Source organism: Andrographis paniculata, unplaced genomic scaffold (genome assembly GCF_009805555.1).
Source record: "Andrographis paniculata isolate CXL003 unplaced genomic scaffold, ASM980555v1 Contig71END, whole genome shotgun sequence".
Taxonomy (NCBI): Eukaryota; Viridiplantae; Streptophyta; class Magnoliopsida; order Lamiales; family Acanthaceae; genus Andrographis; species Andrographis paniculata.
Window position 1 is genome coordinate 5,832,127 of NW_026137608.1, and position 20,285 is coordinate 5,852,411.

At 32.1% G+C, this 20,285-nt stretch overlaps 4 protein-coding genes across 5 annotated transcripts; 3 read left to right on the forward strand and 1 right to left on the reverse strand.

Annotated features, from left to right (window-relative positions):
* The first annotated feature begins 1,845 nt into the window (after positions 1–1,845).
* Positions 1,846–5,372, forward strand: LOC127264861 (pentatricopeptide repeat-containing protein At1g05600). The gene is made up of 2 exons (XM_051294410.1): positions 1,846–2,022; positions 3,750–5,372. The coding sequence occupies exon 2, from the start codon at positions 3,757–3,759 to the stop codon at positions 5,254–5,256; it is 1,500 nt and encodes a 499-aa protein (XP_051150367.1). The 5' UTR covers positions 1,846–2,022; positions 3,750–3,756; the 3' UTR covers positions 5,257–5,372.
* An 838-nt stretch (positions 5,373–6,210) lies between these two features.
* LOC127264863 (cytochrome c oxidase subunit 6b-2) lies at positions 6,211–8,662 on the forward strand. Of its 2 annotated transcripts, none has more exons than XM_051294413.1 (5): positions 6,211–6,356; positions 6,722–6,810; positions 7,916–7,997; positions 8,172–8,252; positions 8,326–8,662. In XM_051294413.1, exons 1-4 carry the CDS (start codon positions 6,348–6,350, stop codon positions 8,223–8,225), a joined length of 234 nt encoding a protein of 77 aa, XP_051150370.1. In that variant the 5' UTR covers positions 6,211–6,347; the 3' UTR covers positions 8,226–8,252; positions 8,326–8,662. The 2 variants fall into 2 exon arrangements, with proteins under 2 accessions (XP_051150370.1, XP_051150369.1); XM_051294412.1 differs by having other exon boundaries at positions 8,394–8,662.
* Positions 8,663–11,364: 2,702 nt separating this feature from the next.
* On the forward strand, positions 11,365–13,495 carry LOC127264862 (tetraspanin-8-like). The gene is made up of 2 exons (XM_051294411.1): positions 11,365–12,062; positions 12,860–13,495. The coding sequence occupies exons 1-2, from the start codon at positions 11,565–11,567 to the stop codon at positions 13,163–13,165; spliced, it is 804 nt and encodes a 267-aa protein (XP_051150368.1). The 5' UTR covers positions 11,365–11,564; the 3' UTR covers positions 13,166–13,495.
* Positions 13,496–16,299: 2,804 nt separating this feature from the next.
* LOC127264690 (protein FLX-like 4) lies at positions 16,300–20,016 on the reverse strand. Its single transcript, XM_051294190.1, has 6 exons — positions 19,822–20,016; positions 18,480–19,028; positions 17,898–18,037; positions 17,622–17,811; positions 17,142–17,220; positions 16,300–16,565 (listed from the first exon to the last, which is right to left on the reverse strand). Exons 2-6 carry the CDS (start codon positions 19,004–19,006, stop codon positions 16,491–16,493), a joined length of 1,011 nt encoding a protein of 336 aa, XP_051150147.1. The 5' UTR covers positions 19,007–19,028; positions 19,822–20,016; the 3' UTR covers positions 16,300–16,490.
* Positions 20,017–20,285: the final 269 nt, after the last annotated feature.

The window sequence follows — 20,285 nt, forward strand, 5'->3', positions numbered from 1 at the left end:
ACTAAACTCTATGTTTTTACCATATAAAGATTCTATTTATATTGATATTTTTAGATTATTATCAATATTATTTCATCATTAATAATTCTTTTTTCAGATAAAACAGTATTAAATCCCTCGTTATATATGAAAATTGCATTAAAACTGTATTGTTTAACAATTACTTCAATTTCTTTATAGTTTTATAAAACATATATTCAATCCCTTCTGCCGTTATTAAAGGATTGTTTATATATACACTTTAAACTGCAAAAAAAATTCACAAATTTTATAGCTGCAAAATATACTGCAAGGGCATCTTTAATCATACTCCATATTTGGTGTTTGGTGCACAAAATGGAGTTGAAATGCTCCAATGCACCCCAAATTTGGTGTTAGCACCGTAGCAATGCATTTTTGGAGTTGTGGTGTGTTTTTTTTTTTTTTTTTTTATATAAATAAATTTAAAATTTTTGTATATTAATTCTTATTTTTTATTTTCTAATTTTTTTATAGATAATATTAATTATAGATATAAAAAGTGATTTAAAATAATATACTATTTGAAATAGGATAAACTGTTTTTTTTAGTCCCGTAACTGGACTCCTTTATCATTTTAGTCTTGTAAGTGGAGCCTATCGTAAACTAGTCCCATAAGTAAAAATTTTTCGCTGTTTTAGTCCTCCGGCGCCGGAGATGCCCGCGTGGCTCGCCGGAGGTGACGTGTCCACCAGGTGTCGCTGACTTGGCGGACACGTGGATTTTTTTATTTTTTTTTCATTTTTTAAATTTTTTTTTAAAACTTATTTTTAATTTATTTTAAATTTTATTTGTATTTTTTTATTTGGTCCAATTAAAAAAAATTTAAAAAAATAATAAAATAAATCCACGTGTCCGCCACCTGGCGGACACGTCACCTCCGGCGAGTCACGCGAGCGTCTCCGGCGCCGGAGGACTAAAATAGCGAAAATTTTTCACTTATGGGACTAGTTTGCGACAGACTCCACTTACAGAACTAAAATGATAAAGGGACCAGTTACAGGACTAAAAAAAAAAAATTTACCCTTTGAAATATATATATTTTTAATTAGAAAATAGAATAAAAATAATGTAACAATTGCAATTTTTTAAGTTAAACTATATAAATAGAGGTTGTGAGTTGACGATGGTCTAACAAATACATTATATTTTATAAAATTATAAAAGAATCGAAAGCAATTTTTTAAACTATAGAGATTTCACGTCATTTTATAAACTAAACTAATGTTATTTTGCCTTTATTAAGAGAATAATATATTAAGATATTCTCTTTTACAAATATTTTATTTTTTTTATTATTTTTACAAATTAAAACCATCAATTTTTTTAATACACCAACTTTTCTTGTGAATGGACAAGAGTGCTAAAATTTCAAGCAATGAGTAGTGGTTTGTTTGGCCGTCATTTAAAATTATTTGAATTTTTATTTATATAAGATTTTGATAACATATTTTTGTGTGAAAAATAATAAATATGGTCTACAATGTGAAAATACCAACCCTTAAAATTACTCTTTAAAAATAATAATTTCAGCTAATATTGAGCTGAATTGATAATTAAAAACTAAAATTCAACTAATTTAAATTATGATTATACTAATAGGCCCAAAATAAAGTGTGTTTGTTGTATATTTGTTTTGTGAAATAATTTAAAAGATAATATTTTTTTTAATGTGAAATGAAAAATTATATATAAAAAATATAAAAATAATAAATATATGTAAATTAATATTTTTTAAGAGAAAGTCATACCCATTTCATATTTGGATTCAGATTTCGGAAAAACCCGTTGGGATACCCATTTCATATTTGGATTCGGATTTCGGATACGCAGTTTTTGCAACAAAAAACCCGTTGGGGTACCCGATTGCTTCTTCTTCCTCGCGTCCTCCTCTTCGGCCCTCTTCTTCTTGTCAGGCGACGGCGGTTGGGCAGTTGTGCTTGGCCTTTTCTTTTCTTTTATTCTCTTTCTCCTCCGTCACTTCGTCGGCCATTCGCATCTCTGTGAGTTGGAGTTATTTATTTGCTTTTGCTTTTAATTTTAATTTTTTCTTCATAGGTATGGATCTTTTGCATTAAACATAAAATTGATAAAAGGCATTGCAATTGCCATCAATAACTCCAACTGTACTCCTCTAACCAGAAATGCATTCCGTGCTTTATGATTACGATACAGAAACAACACAAGATGCAGTCGATGTGCCTGTTCATTATATATATATATATATATACATATATATGCACACAAACACATTATGATAGAAGTATGGGTTAGGAATTCTAGTGCAGAATGGTGGTTAAAATGGTGGACTGTCGGTTTGATTTGTGTGAATTGATCGGTGAAACTTGCTGTTGATTTTTATTAGTACACGCTAAGTCTGCACCAAAGGTGTTCGACAAAATGCCCCTGAGGAATTTGATGAAAACCTTTTTGTGCTTTCTAGTGAGAAATGACAATGTGGTTAAACTAATGTCCAAAGGTTGCTGTGTTTGAGTTTTCTATTTGAATTTTTATCTAAATGTATTTTAATTTTAATGTGATGCTATGTAAAAAAATAATACTATATTTTTATTGGTAATATAGCTGCTTGAATAGAAAAATAAAAAGAATTGATTTTGAAATCAGAACTTCACATCCCTGTGCTTGTCTAATATGCATAGTTTTAGATATTTTTATTGTGACGTCGGAGAATGAGTTTTTGTGCATTTTCGTTGAAATTTATATGTTTTTGTTGACTGTTCTTATTAGGTGTGTATATTGTACTTCTTCCGTTCCGCTAAAGATGAAGCTTTTTGTTAGGAACACAACAGTATTTTAGATAGTGTAGTTATTAACTTATTAATAATAAGTTAAAATAATATTTTATTATCTTTTATATGTGTAGTGTTGTTGGTATTTTAAAGATTTTTAGAATTATATCTCAATAAAATATATGCAATATAAATATTATTTTGTAGACAATAAAATTTTATATAATACAGATGAATAAAAAAATATATTTATTTATTTATCATTATCATAAATTAGTTTTATAAAAAATGAGGAGTTTTAAAGTTAAATAAAAATATTTGTTAATTGAGGAGAGAGATAGAAATGTTATAAGTTTAATTAAATTAATTTATATTTGTTAAGTATTTTAAGAGTCATAAACTTACCAAAAATGGAAAGTGGTCATCTTTTGTGGAACTTACAAAAAGAAAATGGGATCATTTGTGGCGGCGGGACGGAAAGAGTATATTTTTTGTAATATTTTTCGGAATTTTATGGAATAAAACACTAAACGAACACCTTGTATAGGATTGCAAATGGTTAGGCTTGTTATATACTCGGTAAATCTACGAATTAACAATGACAGTAAAGAATTTAACACTCCCTCGTCGCTATGCACTTCCTTGCTTGCGAATTTCTACGACATACTTTCTCGTTTGTGAAATTTATTTTCACTTTTACTTTTAGTCTATCCGTTAAATTTACGTAATTATTAAGCTTAGAAATCAACATTTAATTATTATTTTCCATTCAACACTTATTTATAATAAATGTCGCTCTTTTTATTACTTCATCTCTCTTCATTTTCTTAATTTTAACTAAATTTTCAAAAATACCTTCAATTACCTTTTCACTTTTTTCACTTTTCCAACAAAATATTCTTTTTTTAATCTTGCGTGACACAAATGTATAAAATTTTACCGGACGGAGAGAGTACTAGACACTGACTGGATTTTTACAGGAGCGCCATGTGTGTGAGATGGCCGCGGCTATTATCGCCGACTCATCTCTCACAGCTTATACGTCGACAGAAGAATCCATTGACAGCTTTGGATCTCTTCAACGAAGCTCAAACCAGATATCCGAGCTACCGGCATAATGGCCCTGTCTATGCCACAATGATCAACATCTTGCGAAGCTCGGGCCGGATTATTGAAATGAAAGAAGTTGTTAATCGAATGAAAGAAGATCTATGCCCGTGCCGGGATTCTGTCATCGCTGGCGTAATCGAGACGTACATGGATGCCGGCATGGTCGAAGATGCGATCTCTCTGTTCAAGAGTCTTCCCGAGTTTAATTGTGTCAACTACACACGATCTTTCCACACGTTGTTGGAGAAGTTGGTTCGAGATTCCAAGCTCGAAACTTGTTGCCAATTGTTTGTCGAGCATTGCCGCGGTTGGGAAATTAGTTCCCGAATGTATTCGTTGAATTTGCTGATGGATGTTCTTTGTCGGATGCGCCGTTCTGATCTTGCTATTCGAGTTTTTCAGGAAATGGGGAATCAGTGGTGCGATCCCGGACGGGAAACCTACCGGATTTTGATGAGGGGTTTGTGTAACGACGGGAGACTTTCCGATGCGACGCAATTGCTGTTCTTGATGTTCGGTAGGATTTCCCGCAAGGGTTGCGGCGCCGACGTTTCGATATATCGAATGCTACTCGAGGCTTTGTGCGACAACGGGGACGTCGACGAGGCTGTGGAAATTCTCGGGAAGATCTTGCGGAGAGGTCTTCGGGTCCCGAAACGATACTTCAAGCAGCTCGATAAAACCCAATTTCGTGTCGAAGACGTGAAATCTTTGATCAACGAGGCTTTGATTCGGGGCGGAGTTCCGAGCTCGGACAGTTACCGAGCAATGGCGGTCGATCTCTACTCCGAAGGAAATATCGTCGGCGGCGACAACGTGCTCGACGAAATGCGGGAAAAGGGCTTCCGATCGTCGCCGCAGATATTCGAAGCTAAGATCGCCGCGTTATTTGCCGCAGGCGAGGTCGATCGAGCGGTCGAATGTGTTCGAAACGACATGATAGAGAACGGGTGCGTTCCGACCGTGCGGGTTCACAATGCCGTCGTGAAAGGGCTGTGCGATGCGGGAGAATCCGCTCGGGCGGTTCGATACTTCGGGACGATGTCGAAGCAAGTCGGGATCGTTCCTGACAGGGAAACGTACGTCTATTTGGTCGATGGATTGTGCTGCGACGGCGACTACGCGGAAGCGAGTCGAGTGATGGATAAGATGGTGATGAGTTCGTTCTGGCCGAGCGACGAGATGTATACGAAAGTTATTCGCGGGCTTTGCTCGACGGGGAAGACTTTTACGGCGGCGGTGTTTCTGGAGGAGATGATCGGGCAAGGTAAGATTCCGGCAGCGTCCGTGTGGTGTTCGTTGGTGTCGTCTGTTGTTTGTCGTGAGGTTTTGTGGAAAGAGGTTTTGTTTGTGACATTACGAGAGTTGGAAAATTAGGTATGAACATTGTTGATACCATGAAAAATAAGATGAACAAGAAAATATATATTAAACTAATTATGCAATGGCAGGTAAAATTTGAAAATATTGAGAGTTCGAATCTGCGATTTGACCATCACAATTTCATCCAAACACACTATTATCTTCTTGTCTACTTGCAATGTGTATATTTTATTTTTCAATAAATTTTACAACGCAAATGATAAATATATAGTATTGTAAGCCAATTGGGGAAATATTATGGCTCTTCCCTCGGATGAATTGTGTTAAAAGTATTAAAGAATATTATTTTAAATTAAATGTTTGATTTTTTTTTGACTTTTTGTAATAAATGTCTTTTTATTTATTTATTTATTTATTTTTTAATGAATGATATTGAGAATTGTATAAATGAATAAATACTCCTTCCGTCCATGTTCTACTGTCCTATTTGATATTTATATACATTTTTTTAGACAATTAGGATTTCTGTTTTAAAAATGACACATTTGTTTTTAATTTTGTGTATAGAAAAGAAAAAGAATAAATAAAATAAAGATAAAAAAAAAAAAAAACAAATTGTGTATAAAAATAAAAAAGAAGACAATAATTGTTGGGGAAAATAGGACTTTAATTTGTAGGTGAAGATGATATTATTTTTGGGGAATGATATTTTAAAAAATTTGTTGCACGAACATACCCTATTATGATAGATCTCAATGATGATATTTGTGGTTTGAAATCGAGTTGAAATGAAGTGTTATTTGAATTTTTGTTTAAATAATATTTTGGTATGAATTTTGTGAAAAATAAAAATAAAAAATTACATAATAAATCAATGTTAATTTTTATTTTAAATAGTAAAAATAATAAACTCAAAATATTTAAATGAAATAAAATAAAAATAAAACAAACCCTAATATTGTAAACCTCGTGGAGCTTCTTGATTGGCCACTGTACGAAGGGAACGGGTTTGTTACCGTGCAGTTAAAATGCGCTTGTTTATATAAGGAAGGTCAACATTAACCTATTATTATTAATCGCGAAGAATTTCTGGTAGAACACTTGTGTTCGATTCGAGGAGTCACATTTCGATTCCGCATCTCCAAATGGCTGAGGTAAAGCGATACAAGACGATTTCCGTATCTTGATTTGATGCTGCTGCTATTGTGTTTTTAACATTTCTGCTGGAATCGAATTCGAATTTGCTGTTGGTCGGAGTAAAGCAATTGTGTGTCGTGAAATGATCGAATCCCCTAAATGAATTTTATCTGTGGTTCGTGTTTTTTTTTTTTTTTTTTTTTGTCATTTGGGATATATGATTTTGCAATTTATGTCTCGGCTGTGTGTTTTGGATTTAGGGTGATGTGGATCGAAAGGTGTTGATTTTTCTATTTTGTTTTGGTATGGATGAAAGGTCAATGACTTGTGGTTTTTTGCAGAATCTATGTTTGTTCTGATTCTCGTTAACGTTCATTGGCAGATTGAATTGAAAACCGCCCCTGCTGATGTTCGGTTCCCTACCACCAATCAAACTCGGCATTGCTTCACTCGTTACATAGAGTATCACAGGTTAGTTATAATGTTATTTGGTTTATTTTATTTGTTTTGATGATGGCAAGGTTGCTACAACTGTGAACATTTTGTATTGATCTTTGTGGTTCAGAAATCACAAGGTGCTTTTGAGACTAAGTAATGGTGTTTGTTGTTTAATGTTTTGGAATTAAATTGGAAGACCCTACAATGGTGTTAAACTGTTAAAGCTCATTTATTCGACATGTTAATTGTATTGGACATTGGTTTTGAATATGTTAGAATTTAGAATGTAAGTGTTGTTGAGGATTGGTAGCAATTCTTTGTCTCTTTGGAGATAAAATTGTGGTTTGAAACATTATCCGGTGATATTATTATAGATTCATAATTTAGTTTGTGATGATGGATCCACTGAATGAATTACTAAACTATACTATTTAGTTAATTTGATATTGAAAGTGATGTAGATGGAGGGTCAGTATTCTTTAAAATTGATTATTAATCTTTATTGTATCATCTTTGATATCTATTCGACACAATTGAGCAATTTGTATTCTCTGTAGTTTTATATTATTGTGCTTTTCTTTGAAATCTTTAGTTACTTTATCATAAACTTGTTTGGTATTGTCTAATATATATTGGCAATATGTGGTGATGGAACAATGTGCTGATACTATTGTTGATATTGGGATTTTTAACCTTGCAAACAATACAAGGTTTTCTAGTTTGGTAATCAAAATCTTGCCTATGTATGCGATATTTATCTGGAAAAGTTTAGTACTTAAACTTAAGAATTCCTTTATTCAACGACTGCAATGAAGTTCTGTTATGTATTTAAGCCTTGCTAAAAGAATGAGACCTATATAGGCATTATTTTTTATTTTGTTTTTCCTTTCACCAGAAAGATGGGTTGATCTAATGTTCCAGGAGCTTCTTGATGTATATTTTTCATTTTAGAGGTGTTTGCATGAACAAAGATCCTCAAGTTCAGTTTTCTCTGTAACCTTTTAGGCTTAAGAATCACATTAAAATTGAACAGCAGCACATGAATGATTATTATTGTGTATATGTTTTCTTGTTTGTTTTACCTTGACTTCTATATCGATCCCCTTTAATTCTTAACTACCTTGTTTTGTACGTTAAGGTGCACTGCTGCTAAGGGTGAAGGGGCAGGTGATTGTGAGAAATTTGCAAAATATTATAGATCACTTTGCCCCGGTGAATGGGTAAGTCTCGACTGCTCCTATCCCATCCTACAAAGGCTCTTTCTACAATTTGTTTAAAAAGATGCTAGTTTTGAAGTCTTGAAATACATAAATTTTTATGCTTTTGTTTTCCTTTTTATAAAAAGCATTGCTCTTAATGTAACATTCTTCGGATGGATCAAATTCGTTGTGCAGGTTGAGAAGTGGAACGAGCAAAGGGAGAACGGAACCTTCCCTGGCCCCCTCTAATTCAGAGACACAAAAACCTTTGATAAGGTATTATTTGAAGTTTGAACATATATTATCTTAAAATGTGCCATGATTGTGAATGGATCTTGTTTTAGTGCAGAAATATGAGTTGGGGTTGGTTTTGTTGGCATTTTGTATTATTTTGTTGATGGCTATGGTTTGACACAGGACATTGTTGAGGTGCCTTCATGGAGGTTTCATAATTCTGGACCTTTAGCTTTCCTGGTTTCTTTCTTTATATTTTGCAAGATGGATGTTTATGGACCAAGTCTTGCTCGGGTTGTTTCAATCCAAGAGTCCATCAAAACAACATTGATAGAAAATAATGATAGTTCTGAGGTGGATTATAATGGGTTTGGTTTGTATTTTATATTTAAATAGTGATTGAACGTAATATTTTGTGGTGGTTGATTAGTGATCATTGTACGATAACAGTATATACAATGCATACCATAATTGATACGAATAGAAGATTGTATGTTAAAAATAACATAAATATTGATAGCATATAATAAAAAACACTACTCGCATTATTCACGATAGATAATTTATTTATTTTTTCATAAATATTATATTAAAATACTATTTAATAAAAATAAAAAAAAATGTAAAATGGATCTTAGCCTTATAGTCTAAATGGATCTTTTCCTTGTCTAAATTGAAGTAGAGTGTCCCTCTTGAAAGTTTCATACGCGTGTGTGGCTAAAATATTATTTTGCTAAGTTCATGAGTTGACTCATTTAAATTTTTAAGTCTTTGATTATAACGTTCTAATAAGTTATTATTATTATTATTTTGTAATTATATCATCCACTTGATGACTTTTCTTTAGATGAATTAAAAATGATGTATCATTTGGATATTATATTTAGGTGTATATATATATTTGTGACGATGGCTTTAGTTTATACAGTTGAATTTGCATAGCTTGACCATTTGACATATGATCTATTTATAAATTATATATTACACAATAGCGGATATTAAAATGAAATAGGAGTATATTGGACATTGATTCTTGGGACGTGTTTGGTATGACCATAAATATGAAACCTGATGATGCAAGGAAATGGAGGCAGGATGAGCCCCTAAATGCTGCACGCAATTCCTCACCCAAACAAACAAACAAACAAATAATAATAATAATAATAATAATACACGTGTAAAGACGAGGCACACGTACGCGGCAATGACTTAAAAAAACCAAACTACAATTTGTCAAACCAAACTTTACTTAAATCATCCAATGCCGTCACTTCACAACCAAACCCTAATTTTTCTTCGGAAAATTTTAGCAATTATTAATTGAAAGAGAGAAATTTGAAGATTATGAAAGGAACTTCACCTTTTTTTTAAAAAAAAAAAAAATTAAAAAAATAAAATAAAGTAAGAACTTGAATAATTAATTAACAAGGAAATGCAATTTTAAATAATCACGCATATACTTTTGAATATTTTGGTTACTCAAGTAAGTTTAATTTGAATTTGTGTTCTTACTTCTTGTGGAAATTTTTAGTAAATGTAATATTTGGTATCAATATACATGCCATATGTGTGTAATTTTTATAAGAAACTGTAGTGATTATACATAAGTAAAATTATTACAGGTAATTATATATATATATATATATTCATATACTGATTTATTGATTATGATTAATTAACACCCTAATTATATTTTACAAAAAATTGAGTACAAAATTGAATAAAAGAGGTAATATATATTATTGTCAATTACGTATTACTCTTTTTAGTCAAGAAATAAAATCACAAAACAAATCAAAATGAATTTAGTGGTGATAGATAACAATAAAGTTGTTGTCTTTTATTTTTTATTTTTCTACTTCCTACCACATTATTTTATAATTTCCAATAAAAAATAAAAATATAGTACTAATTATATATGCAAAACATTATACTTAATAACTATTTTGACCTAAAAAAAACCCTATGATTGCTAACTATATGCAAGTGTTTTTAAATAATCTAAATAAATATTTTATTATCAGATTAGAGAAATTATAGTGTACTTTTTATTATTTTTTTTTGTAGAAAATTAAAATTCCAAACAGAAATATATATCTAGTAATTTCCAAAAAGATTTTATATAGAAAGTAAGAATTAAATAAAAAGAAAAAATGAATCATATTACAAAAATAATTTTAAAAATTATGGCAATTAAGTAAATATTTTCAACTCAAAATATTTAGAAAGGAAAAAAAAAAAAAATTAACATACCTACCATTTAAAAATTTGTGTTAAAAAGTTAGAAATTTTTTGAGATTTGGGATTAATTATAGAAATCTTTAACGTAGTATAAATAAATATTTTATATAAAGTTTCGAATAAAAATGTAATTCAAATATAAATCACAATCTTATGGTCTTAACAAATAATACTCCAATATGTTTACCTCATAATAGTAATAAAAATAACATTTCAATTTATATAAACATATAAAAATAAAAAATTCAAGATAAAAATGTGAGCTTTTAACTAGAGAATTTTTTAATTCTTATATATAGATTATCTAAATAATATAAATTATTATTATTATTTTAATATACTATATATATATATTTCTAATTAATGATTATTCTATGGAAAATTAAAATAAAGATTTTGTTCGTTTAATATTTTTTTTATAACAAAATTGAATGTAAAATATAAAGAATCGTTTTAATTTTTATAAAACAAATAAAATATATATTAAAAATCATATAAAAGAATATTGAACAAACAAATTCACATAAAATAACGACACAAAAATAATTTTAATTTTTTTTTTTTTTTTTTTTATTTTTGTATATTTTTTATTTAGATTTTATTATATTTATATTATAAAATAATAATAAAAGTATTTTTTATTATTTTTATTAAAATTATATTTTAATATAATAATTAATATTTAAATATAATCTTTTTGGATGGACGAAGGAATAATATTTTTGAAAAAATTGTTTTGGATGAATACTAAAAAGTCGTGGGAATCTTTAAATCAAACACACCTAGCAAGTTAGCATGGGCTACGACAGAGTCACAGACGGTGACGGTAAAACCGTGACAGGCACACTGTGAGATAGGCAGATCACGGTTACCCAAAAGTTGACCGTTATATAAGCAAGCGAGTATAAGAAAACTTCCCACCGCACACGAACACACCCACACGGCAGCGCGTCGTTTCGCGTCGGTTTCCTCCAAAACGTTTCTCACTTCTCACTATAAAATCCGAACCAAAACCCGCCTGCAAATCCGCCAGAGCCTCGCCGGAAACTCCGATTCCTCCTCGATTCACAGCATTATTGCTTCGATTTTGTTTGTTTTGCGTACGAATCGGAAATGGTGCGTTTGAGCAACAATTTGTTAGGGATTCTGAACATAATCACGCTGCTGCTGTCGATTCCGATCATCGGCGGCGGAATATGGTTGTCGAAGCAAGGGAACACCGAGTGCGAGCGGTTCCTCGATAAACCGGTGATCGCGTTGGGCGTGTTCGTTCTGTTGGTCTCCATAGCCGGATTGGTTGGCTCCTGCTGCAGAGTGACGTGGCTTCTGTGGATTTATCTACTCGTCATGTTCCTGTTGATTTTGCTGTTGTTCTGTTTCACGATTTTCGCGTTCGTCGTCACCAATAAGGGCGCTGGTGATGCGCTTTCCGGTAAAGGTTATAAGGAGTACAGGCTTGGAGAATATTCCAATTGGTTACAGAAGAGAGTCAATAAGAACTGGAACAAGATCAGCAGTTGTTTGAAGGATAGTAAGGTTTGCCAGAGGCTGCTTCAGGATCGGTCAACGCCTGCGGAGAAGTTTTTCAGTGAACATCTCTCATCTCTTCAGGTACGTATTTGCCTTCAGATTTGTGAATGTTTAATCGATTTATTGTTTTTTGTGTAGTTTCATCCATTACTACGGTTTCGATTCTCGATTTATGTTTGAGAATCTCTGTGTTCTTCAAGATCGGAAACCGCTGTGCTTTTAGATCTGGAACGGTTACCTTACGTCCTCTGTTCGTGCAATGCAATTTCTGTCGTCTCGATTAACTGAAAATCGATTATTCTTAACAACGTTTTTTTGATCGGAGAACAGAAGGTGAAAGTTTCAGTAATGATGCTTCACTTTTGGTTAATCATTTTTTTTATTTTGAAAAGCAACTTTGCTGCCATATCAAACAAAACACTATTTTCGAAAGTGATTGACTTCCAACTTTAATCTTCTTTTGGTCTGGATGAATTCTCAGTTTCTGTTTCCATTTATGCTGTTTCTCTTCACTGTTCTTAGTGCTAGTGAAAAAGTTTAGTGCCTTTATGCTGATTTTTCGCTGTGGCAGCCATTAAAAAAGTATCTGATTTTGCTGTTGGATCTAAACTTTTTGAACCAAAATCTAGATCGTGATTGAATTTGATGTTGTATACAAAATGCATGGAAAAATGATAAACTATAGCAACTTCCATAGCTGAAATTTCAAGATCTTCAAGTTCCATTAGTACATTCATTGTGCACAAAATTGAAGATCTTTGCTACAATGGATGATACTATATACACATATATATATCAATTCTTTTTCATTGCTGCTGCTACTAAGAAATCTGCCCTTAATTCTCTTAATTGATCAAACCTTTTTCATTTTTTGACAGTCGGGGTGCTGCAAGCCATCGAATGACTGCAACTTCGAATACGTCAGCCCCACAAATTGGAGAGAAGGCGCGAATTCAACTAAGCAAAATAACAAAGACTGCAATGTATGGAGCAACGAGGCGGGCACATTGTGCTACGGCTGCGACTCGTGCAAAGCAGGGCTGCTCGATAACATCAAGAGCGACTGGAAAAGGGTGGCCGTCGTAAACATCATCTTCCTTATCTTCCTGATCATCGTCTACTCAGTCGGCTGCTGCGCCTTCAGGAACAACAGGGAGGATAATACCTGGAAACGATACCCATGATCGTCGTCGCCGGTAATCGACATTGCTCGTCGATTTTCTTTTTATTTTTTTGGCTTTTTGTTTTTTGGTAATTTGATCTTCTTTACACAACCTTCATGTTTATGTTTATGTTTGTGTTCTTCTCTTAGGGTGTACAGAATATTTACCCTGTCGTTTTTTAATCTGAGCACCATTAGAGTATATATATATATATATATATATATGAAGACCATATTCGTTATATATATATATAATAATAGATTGTTATTTTCTGCAGTTTATTTTGTAATAAAATAGGCATTTGTTTTTATAACTTGGATTAAATTTATTTTATTTTGGTTATATATTGTATTTGTTTTGGTATTTTATTGGAAGGAGGAAAACCCAGTGCTAAGTAGAGTTGGGTAGATTCGTGTCCGGGTCAAATTATTCAATCTTAATCCGATCGTGTTGGTCTGTATACACAAATTTCTTGATTCAAATTAAATAATTTTTTATTATGTTAGGTTTTATTAGTTTGAGCCTAAATTAGGTTGAACTTACTTTAAATTAATTTATGAGAAAATTATTAAATTATGATTATTTTATATATAATAAATATATATTAATCAATATTAATATATTATAATCGGGTTGTCGTGTCGGATTCGAATTGAGAGCTTTAACTCTAACTCGACTTGTTTATTATTGTGTCGAGTTCGTGTTAACCTATAATCCAATTATTTCGTGTCGGATAGTATCGGATCAGTTTTTGCCGGCTTTAGTACTAAGCTACCAGTGGGGAAAGTCACCTTTTTAAGTAAGGGCTGGCTGGTTCGAATTGACCTTGTTGGTTACCATATCACATTTGATTATGTATGTATCAAGCATGTTGTCAGATTCTTTGAAGCGGAGGTAATAATAATTTTTTTTTTTTTTTGTAAAAAGGAAAGAGAAAAAAAAAATGAACAAATTAGGGAGTAATATTTTTCTTGAATATCTAATGGAGTATATAATATCATAAAAGAGTATATGAAAAGGTTTGTCTCATCAAATTTTTATTGATATAATTTTTAATATATATATATATATATATTATATTTTATTTTTTAACCGAGAAAATGATAATTATTTTGATACTTAAAATAAAAATACTAAGCAAACACAACTGAGATATTTGATTAATGTTTGTTAACAAAATTAATGTTAATATTAAAAGTTTCAAAAAATATATAAATAAAACTTTACATCAAATACTCGCTGTCCCATATAATTTGTAAGTTTTAAATTATTTTTACTAATACATTTTTTAATTATCTACTAATTATACTTTATCTAAATTCTGCGGAGGATTATATATCTAATGAAATATCACGTCTAATTTATTGCTTGTTTTAACTCTGTGGCCCCTTCATCCACAGATATTTATAAATATCTATTAAAAATTGTAAATTCAAAATAACACCAACTATAAATATCTATTCAATTTTAAATTCAAAATAAGCAGCAAACGCCTTTAAAGTTGTGTAAAAAAATTAATTGTACTTTTGACGAAATTAATTATAATTAATATATAGAGGAAAGGACCACTAACTGCAATTACTGAATTGTTTGGTTGGTGGGAATGAAAGGGTAAAAAGGTGGTGGTTATACCTTCTTCAACTTGTCACTTAAAAAATAAATAAAAAAATAACAACTTGTGACTTAATTATAAATAGATAAATAAAATATCTGACACAAATTTGTGGTGTTTATTTGTGATTCTTTATTCATTTATTATTTATCCTAAATAAATAATTATATGTCGAATAAAGCACAACATTATAAATGAACATTAAATTAGTACAGATGACAATGGGTGTAGTATCTAGGAGTGACAAAAGTAAATCCGATCCGAAAAATCGAACCCGTTCGACCTGAAATTTTTCAGGTTCGGGTTTGAGTATTTCGGGTTTGAAAAATATCGGGTCGATTTGAACCTGAAACGAAAAAAATTTGTGTCGTGTTTCGGGTTGACATGATAACCTGAAATATCAAAATCAGGTTAAGTTTTGAATTTCGTGGTTCAGGTTGACCTGAAATTTTAATTATTATTATTTTAATTTATAATATTTATATTATTTTAAATATAAAATAATATAAAAACTTAAAATAAAAATGATATTTTTAGGCCAATTTAATTTTTTTTAAAAAATTTTCGGGTCTGTTTCGTGTCGTGTTTGTATCGGATTTCGGGTGACCTGAAACTAATTCAGGTCAACCTGAACCCGACCTGAAAGAATTCGTGTCATGTTCGAGTTTAAGGTTTCAGGTCAAATTTCGAGTTCGGATTGACAATTTTGTTGTTATCCTCATGTCTCAACCCGACGCGAACACGATCCAAAAACACAAATTGACACCCCTAGTAGCATCGAGATGGCCCAGTAATTATTAATATTACATAAATAAATATATAATATTAAATTTTAAATAACTACTATGTGATATACTACTTTTTTTTAGGAAAATATTATTATATATTTTTCAGTATTTTTTATAAAGTATCGATCGAACTAATACATGCAAACCAGACCCTATGTTAACGTGGTCAAACTATGCAAATCAACTGTCACTAATGCATTTATATATACTACTATAATTAAAATAAACACACCATTTTTACTTTCATTAAAAAACGAAAAAAAGAAAATGTCATCAAGTTGATAATTACAAAATAGATCAAACTGAATGGAGTCAAATAATATTTAAATAAAAAATAAATATGTACATGATATTTAAAAACATATAAAATGAATAGTGCTAAAACTGATTTAAATACACATGTAAACAAATCCAAGAACAAAAGCTACATAACTAAAATCTCAACTAACTCTTTTGGGGTATTTTCACATATTTCAGCTGTTCATCAAAATTTTCAATCTAAAAAAATATCAAATCAACTATTATTTTTTATTTTTTATATTACATTATAAATGGCGTCATACCTATTTATATCAGGTCATAATACCTATTTATATTACTGCTATTCCAATTTAAAATTTTTACTATTTAAATTCCAATTTAAAATCCAAACCTTCAAACAAACACACACCCTAAATAGGCTTCAACAAAATAATATGCCAACAAAACCAAAACCCCAACTCATCCAAAAGAAAATAAAAAAATAGAACCAAAAAAGCCAAAACCCCAACTCATTTCTTCATTAAAACAAGAACCCCTCATCATCCATTCACAATCATGCCTCATTTTAAGATAATCTATATATATATGTATTCAAATAATACCTTAACATAGTTTGTGTGTCTGAGGTGCCGGCAAACCTATAACAGATGACAACAGTCCCGACCTTACTAGCACCGGCGCTGTACTAATGAGGGCCATGGAAGGTTCCGTTCTCCCTAGGCTTAATCCGATTCTCCCTTGGCTCAATCTGAGTCTCAAGCTACACAACAAATTTGATTCATCCGAGAAAGGAAACGGATGGTTAAGTAAGAATTAAGAACAATAACTTAAAAGCAAAGCTTCTATATGTAGAAAAAACAAATGCATAAAAATTAATGGCTCTATTCTCTCCGAGTCCCCCCTCCCCCTTTTTTGGAAAAATACTTATAATCTACATGTGGTTTGGAATGTCCCTAATGATTTAAAAATTGCATGAAACTCTATTGTATTTTCAAAATATTGCACAAAATCGAAGGAGGGGAGTTTCATGTAATTTTTAGATAATTTTGTGCAATATTTTCTAAAATACAAAATAGTCTCATGCAATTTCTAGATTATAAAGGAATATAGTGCAGACTTTCTAAACTATAAGTGAGTTTTAGTTTTGCCTTATTTTTTTTAAAAACTACTATATACTTCATGATTCTCTATAAAAATAATTCAAGTTTTGATACAAAACACATCCATTCAAGAAGAGAAACGTTGCCTAAAGCAAAGCTTCTATAGGGAGGAATGCAAGCGCATGAAAATTAAATAAATAGCACAAAGAGCCTTTCAGATGGGATAGAAGCAGTACCCATTCAGTCGGGTAAAGTGGATCATAAATGGATAAATTTTCGCCATCACCTGACTCATCACCGTTAGCAGCAGTGGACCTGAACGTACAAAACAAAAGTAGTTAATCACAGAAGAAGAAACTAGGGGATTGGCATAGAAGTCAAGGTAAAACAAACAAGAAAACATATACGCCACAGCAATCGTTCATGCGCTGCTGTTCATTTTTCATGTGATTCCTAAGCCTAAAAGGTTACAAAGAAAACCAAACTTAAGAACCTTTGTTAATGTCAACAGCTCTAAAATGAAAATATGCGTCAAGAAGCTTCTGGAACATTAGGCCAGAATTACATTGCAGTCCTTGGATAAAAGAATTCTCAAGTTTGGCTCAAAACCTTCAGATGATATCACATACATAGAACAAGACTTTGCTAAATCAGACTTAAAATCGAATGCAAAGTTCAAGATCACAATATCAACAAGAGTATCAACATGTACATACGCTCCTTCCCAAGAAGCAGGGGCATCAGCTGCAGGAGGACTTGCTGTGAATTCTAGGGCGGCATATGGATTCATCTCCTCCTCAGAAGCCGCATCGACAACAGAAGGAGGATCAGGCATGCCAAAACTGTTCATATAGCCAACATGTCCAGAGTATGGAGGTGGAGGTGGACCGGGTGGCAGGGGTGAAGCTGCATACATAGAGGAAAAGAAGTTGGGTTTAACTAAGAGGATTAGTTCAATATGAATATATTGCGAGAAGAAAAGAAACAATTACGGCTAACTCTTTTCTTGGCATTAGCCACCTCAGCGCGCAACTTTTCGAGTTCTTCAGCCTTCGAAACCAGGTCTTTCTCCAACATCTTCAATTGTTCTACTTTTTGTGTGTTTAAGCCTTTCTCATGTTCAAATCTCGCGCTTTTACCGTACCATGAATCAACAAAATTTGTAAGGAAGCCAAGAATTATAAAGCTCAATTCACCATTTACAGATTAAAGACGTATACCGCACAACAGAGGGGCAAGATAATAGTTTTAAAGGATGGATGAACAATCCAAGTCTTTAGTTTACAAATTACGACTAGAACTTTCAAACAATGTAACACTACAGAAATCTGATTTATTCTCTCATTTAGCAGAGATAGTAAAACAATTAATACAAACTTCAAAAAAGTAGATATCAATCCCATTCACACAATTTTCGCATTCATACAAGTGATAAAAGACATTTTATACAAAAAATACGTATGTAATAACTTATACATGAATTTCCAGATGCCATACAGATATTCTAATAAGTGATAGAAGTAAAATAATACTCATTGAAAAATATATGCACATCAAAAGTATATACTACTCACCGCAATCTTAGAACCTCTTGTGCCATGTTATCCAGTTCAATGTGTATTTCTGGAAGCTTTTTCAAATCCTCCCGAGCATTTTCCAATTCCTTAGTTGCCTGCTGGTGTTTAGCAGTCAGATCTTGCCTACTTGTTTCCAAACTTTGGGCCTCAATATGGGCTTCCTGAAGCTGTTTCGTTATATTCTCCATGGACCCAATATCAGCTTCTGCTTTTGCAATCTTGTCCAGCAAAATTCGAATTTGAATATCTCCTTCAGTTTGGATGCTTCTGATGTGATCTCTGAGTTTGTCGGCTTCTTGCTGCAAAGCTGCAAGGTCCTGCCTCAAGGCCAAATGGCTAGATGATAATTTATGATTATCTTTGGTCAGTTGTTCGAGTTCTGCTTCTTGGAACCTCAATGTGTTTTCCAAAACTTGAGGAGAAGGAATCGGTTCTATAGGATGAGTTGCATCAGGATGGAACATTCCTGAAGAATGTCTAATGCGATCATCGTATGGTGGTGGGTTATTTCTTCTTGAAGACATGAGGTAAGACTGTTACCTAAAGCTAAAACACACCAAAATCAGCATATTAGCAATATGGAATGAGAGCTAATGTTTGATAAGGATTAGGCAATAAATGAAGCACAACAATGAACAATATCTACATGATTCTAAGTAAGAAATAATACTTCTTGTTTTATCCGAGTTGGAAAGCAGGAAATATTAGTAAAATTATATTAAAAAAAAAAAAAAAAAAAAACCCACCAAATGTACAAAATGATTTTCTAAGATAAGTGGCAACAAATTCACGGTGGTAAAAATCAAACGGTCAACTGTAGGGAGGCAACAATGTCTGTGGAAAAATGTACAAACTCATGTTGTGTGTAAACACTAGTAGGATTAATGATCAAGATTACCAAATAGACTTAAATCGAACATAATGACTGAAAATTAGATAATAATGACCGCCCCCAATATGCAAACTCAATGTATGTATATGTTAAAATCATACTAATATTTATGAATATATCCACAAGAACAAGAAGGAATATTAGTTTATGACCAAAGCCAAATCAAAATCCAACTACAACTACATCAATTGCCTTCTCCTCCAAACCTTCTAGAAGCCTTCGCACACACGTATTTAGATATATGTATGACAATCAACAGCCATAGTCCTGTCCTGTGTGTTGTTACTGTATCCTAATCACTAAACACAAAATGCATTGCTCGACAGAGGACTACTACAATTGGAGTATTAATGGCGATTGCGATACGTTTTCATGTTTAACACAAAAGATTCAAACCTACGAAAATAAAATTAAAATTGAAAGCAATCAACAACTACTTGAACTTACAGAATTGCGAGTTGCCGACGAAATAGCGGAGGAGAAGCAGAAACAAAACAGTCCAAGCACAACTGCCCAGGCACCGACGTCCAACGAGAAGAAGAAAAAGAGGCGATGCAAAGGACGGAGAAGAAAAGGCGCTGAAGCGCGACGACGCAATTCGAAGAAGAACAAACGTAGGTCTGGCCATTTGGGCGTCGTCACTCGTCTGGCCTAAAACCCGATCCGATCAGAATTCGGGCATTTTAAACCCGACCCTAATACAATTTTACAAAAATCCGATTTAATGAAGTATTTTACTTTGGGTATCCGAATCCATATGGAAAAATTGTGCTAATAGGCCCATCCCAAAGGTTGTCTAAACCCTAAATCAGCCCAATGATAACCCAAGCTGGGGCCGGGCCTATTAATGTTGGGCCGGGCCTAATTTGACTTAGTTTAATCAATTAAATACAAAATAAATAATTTTATAA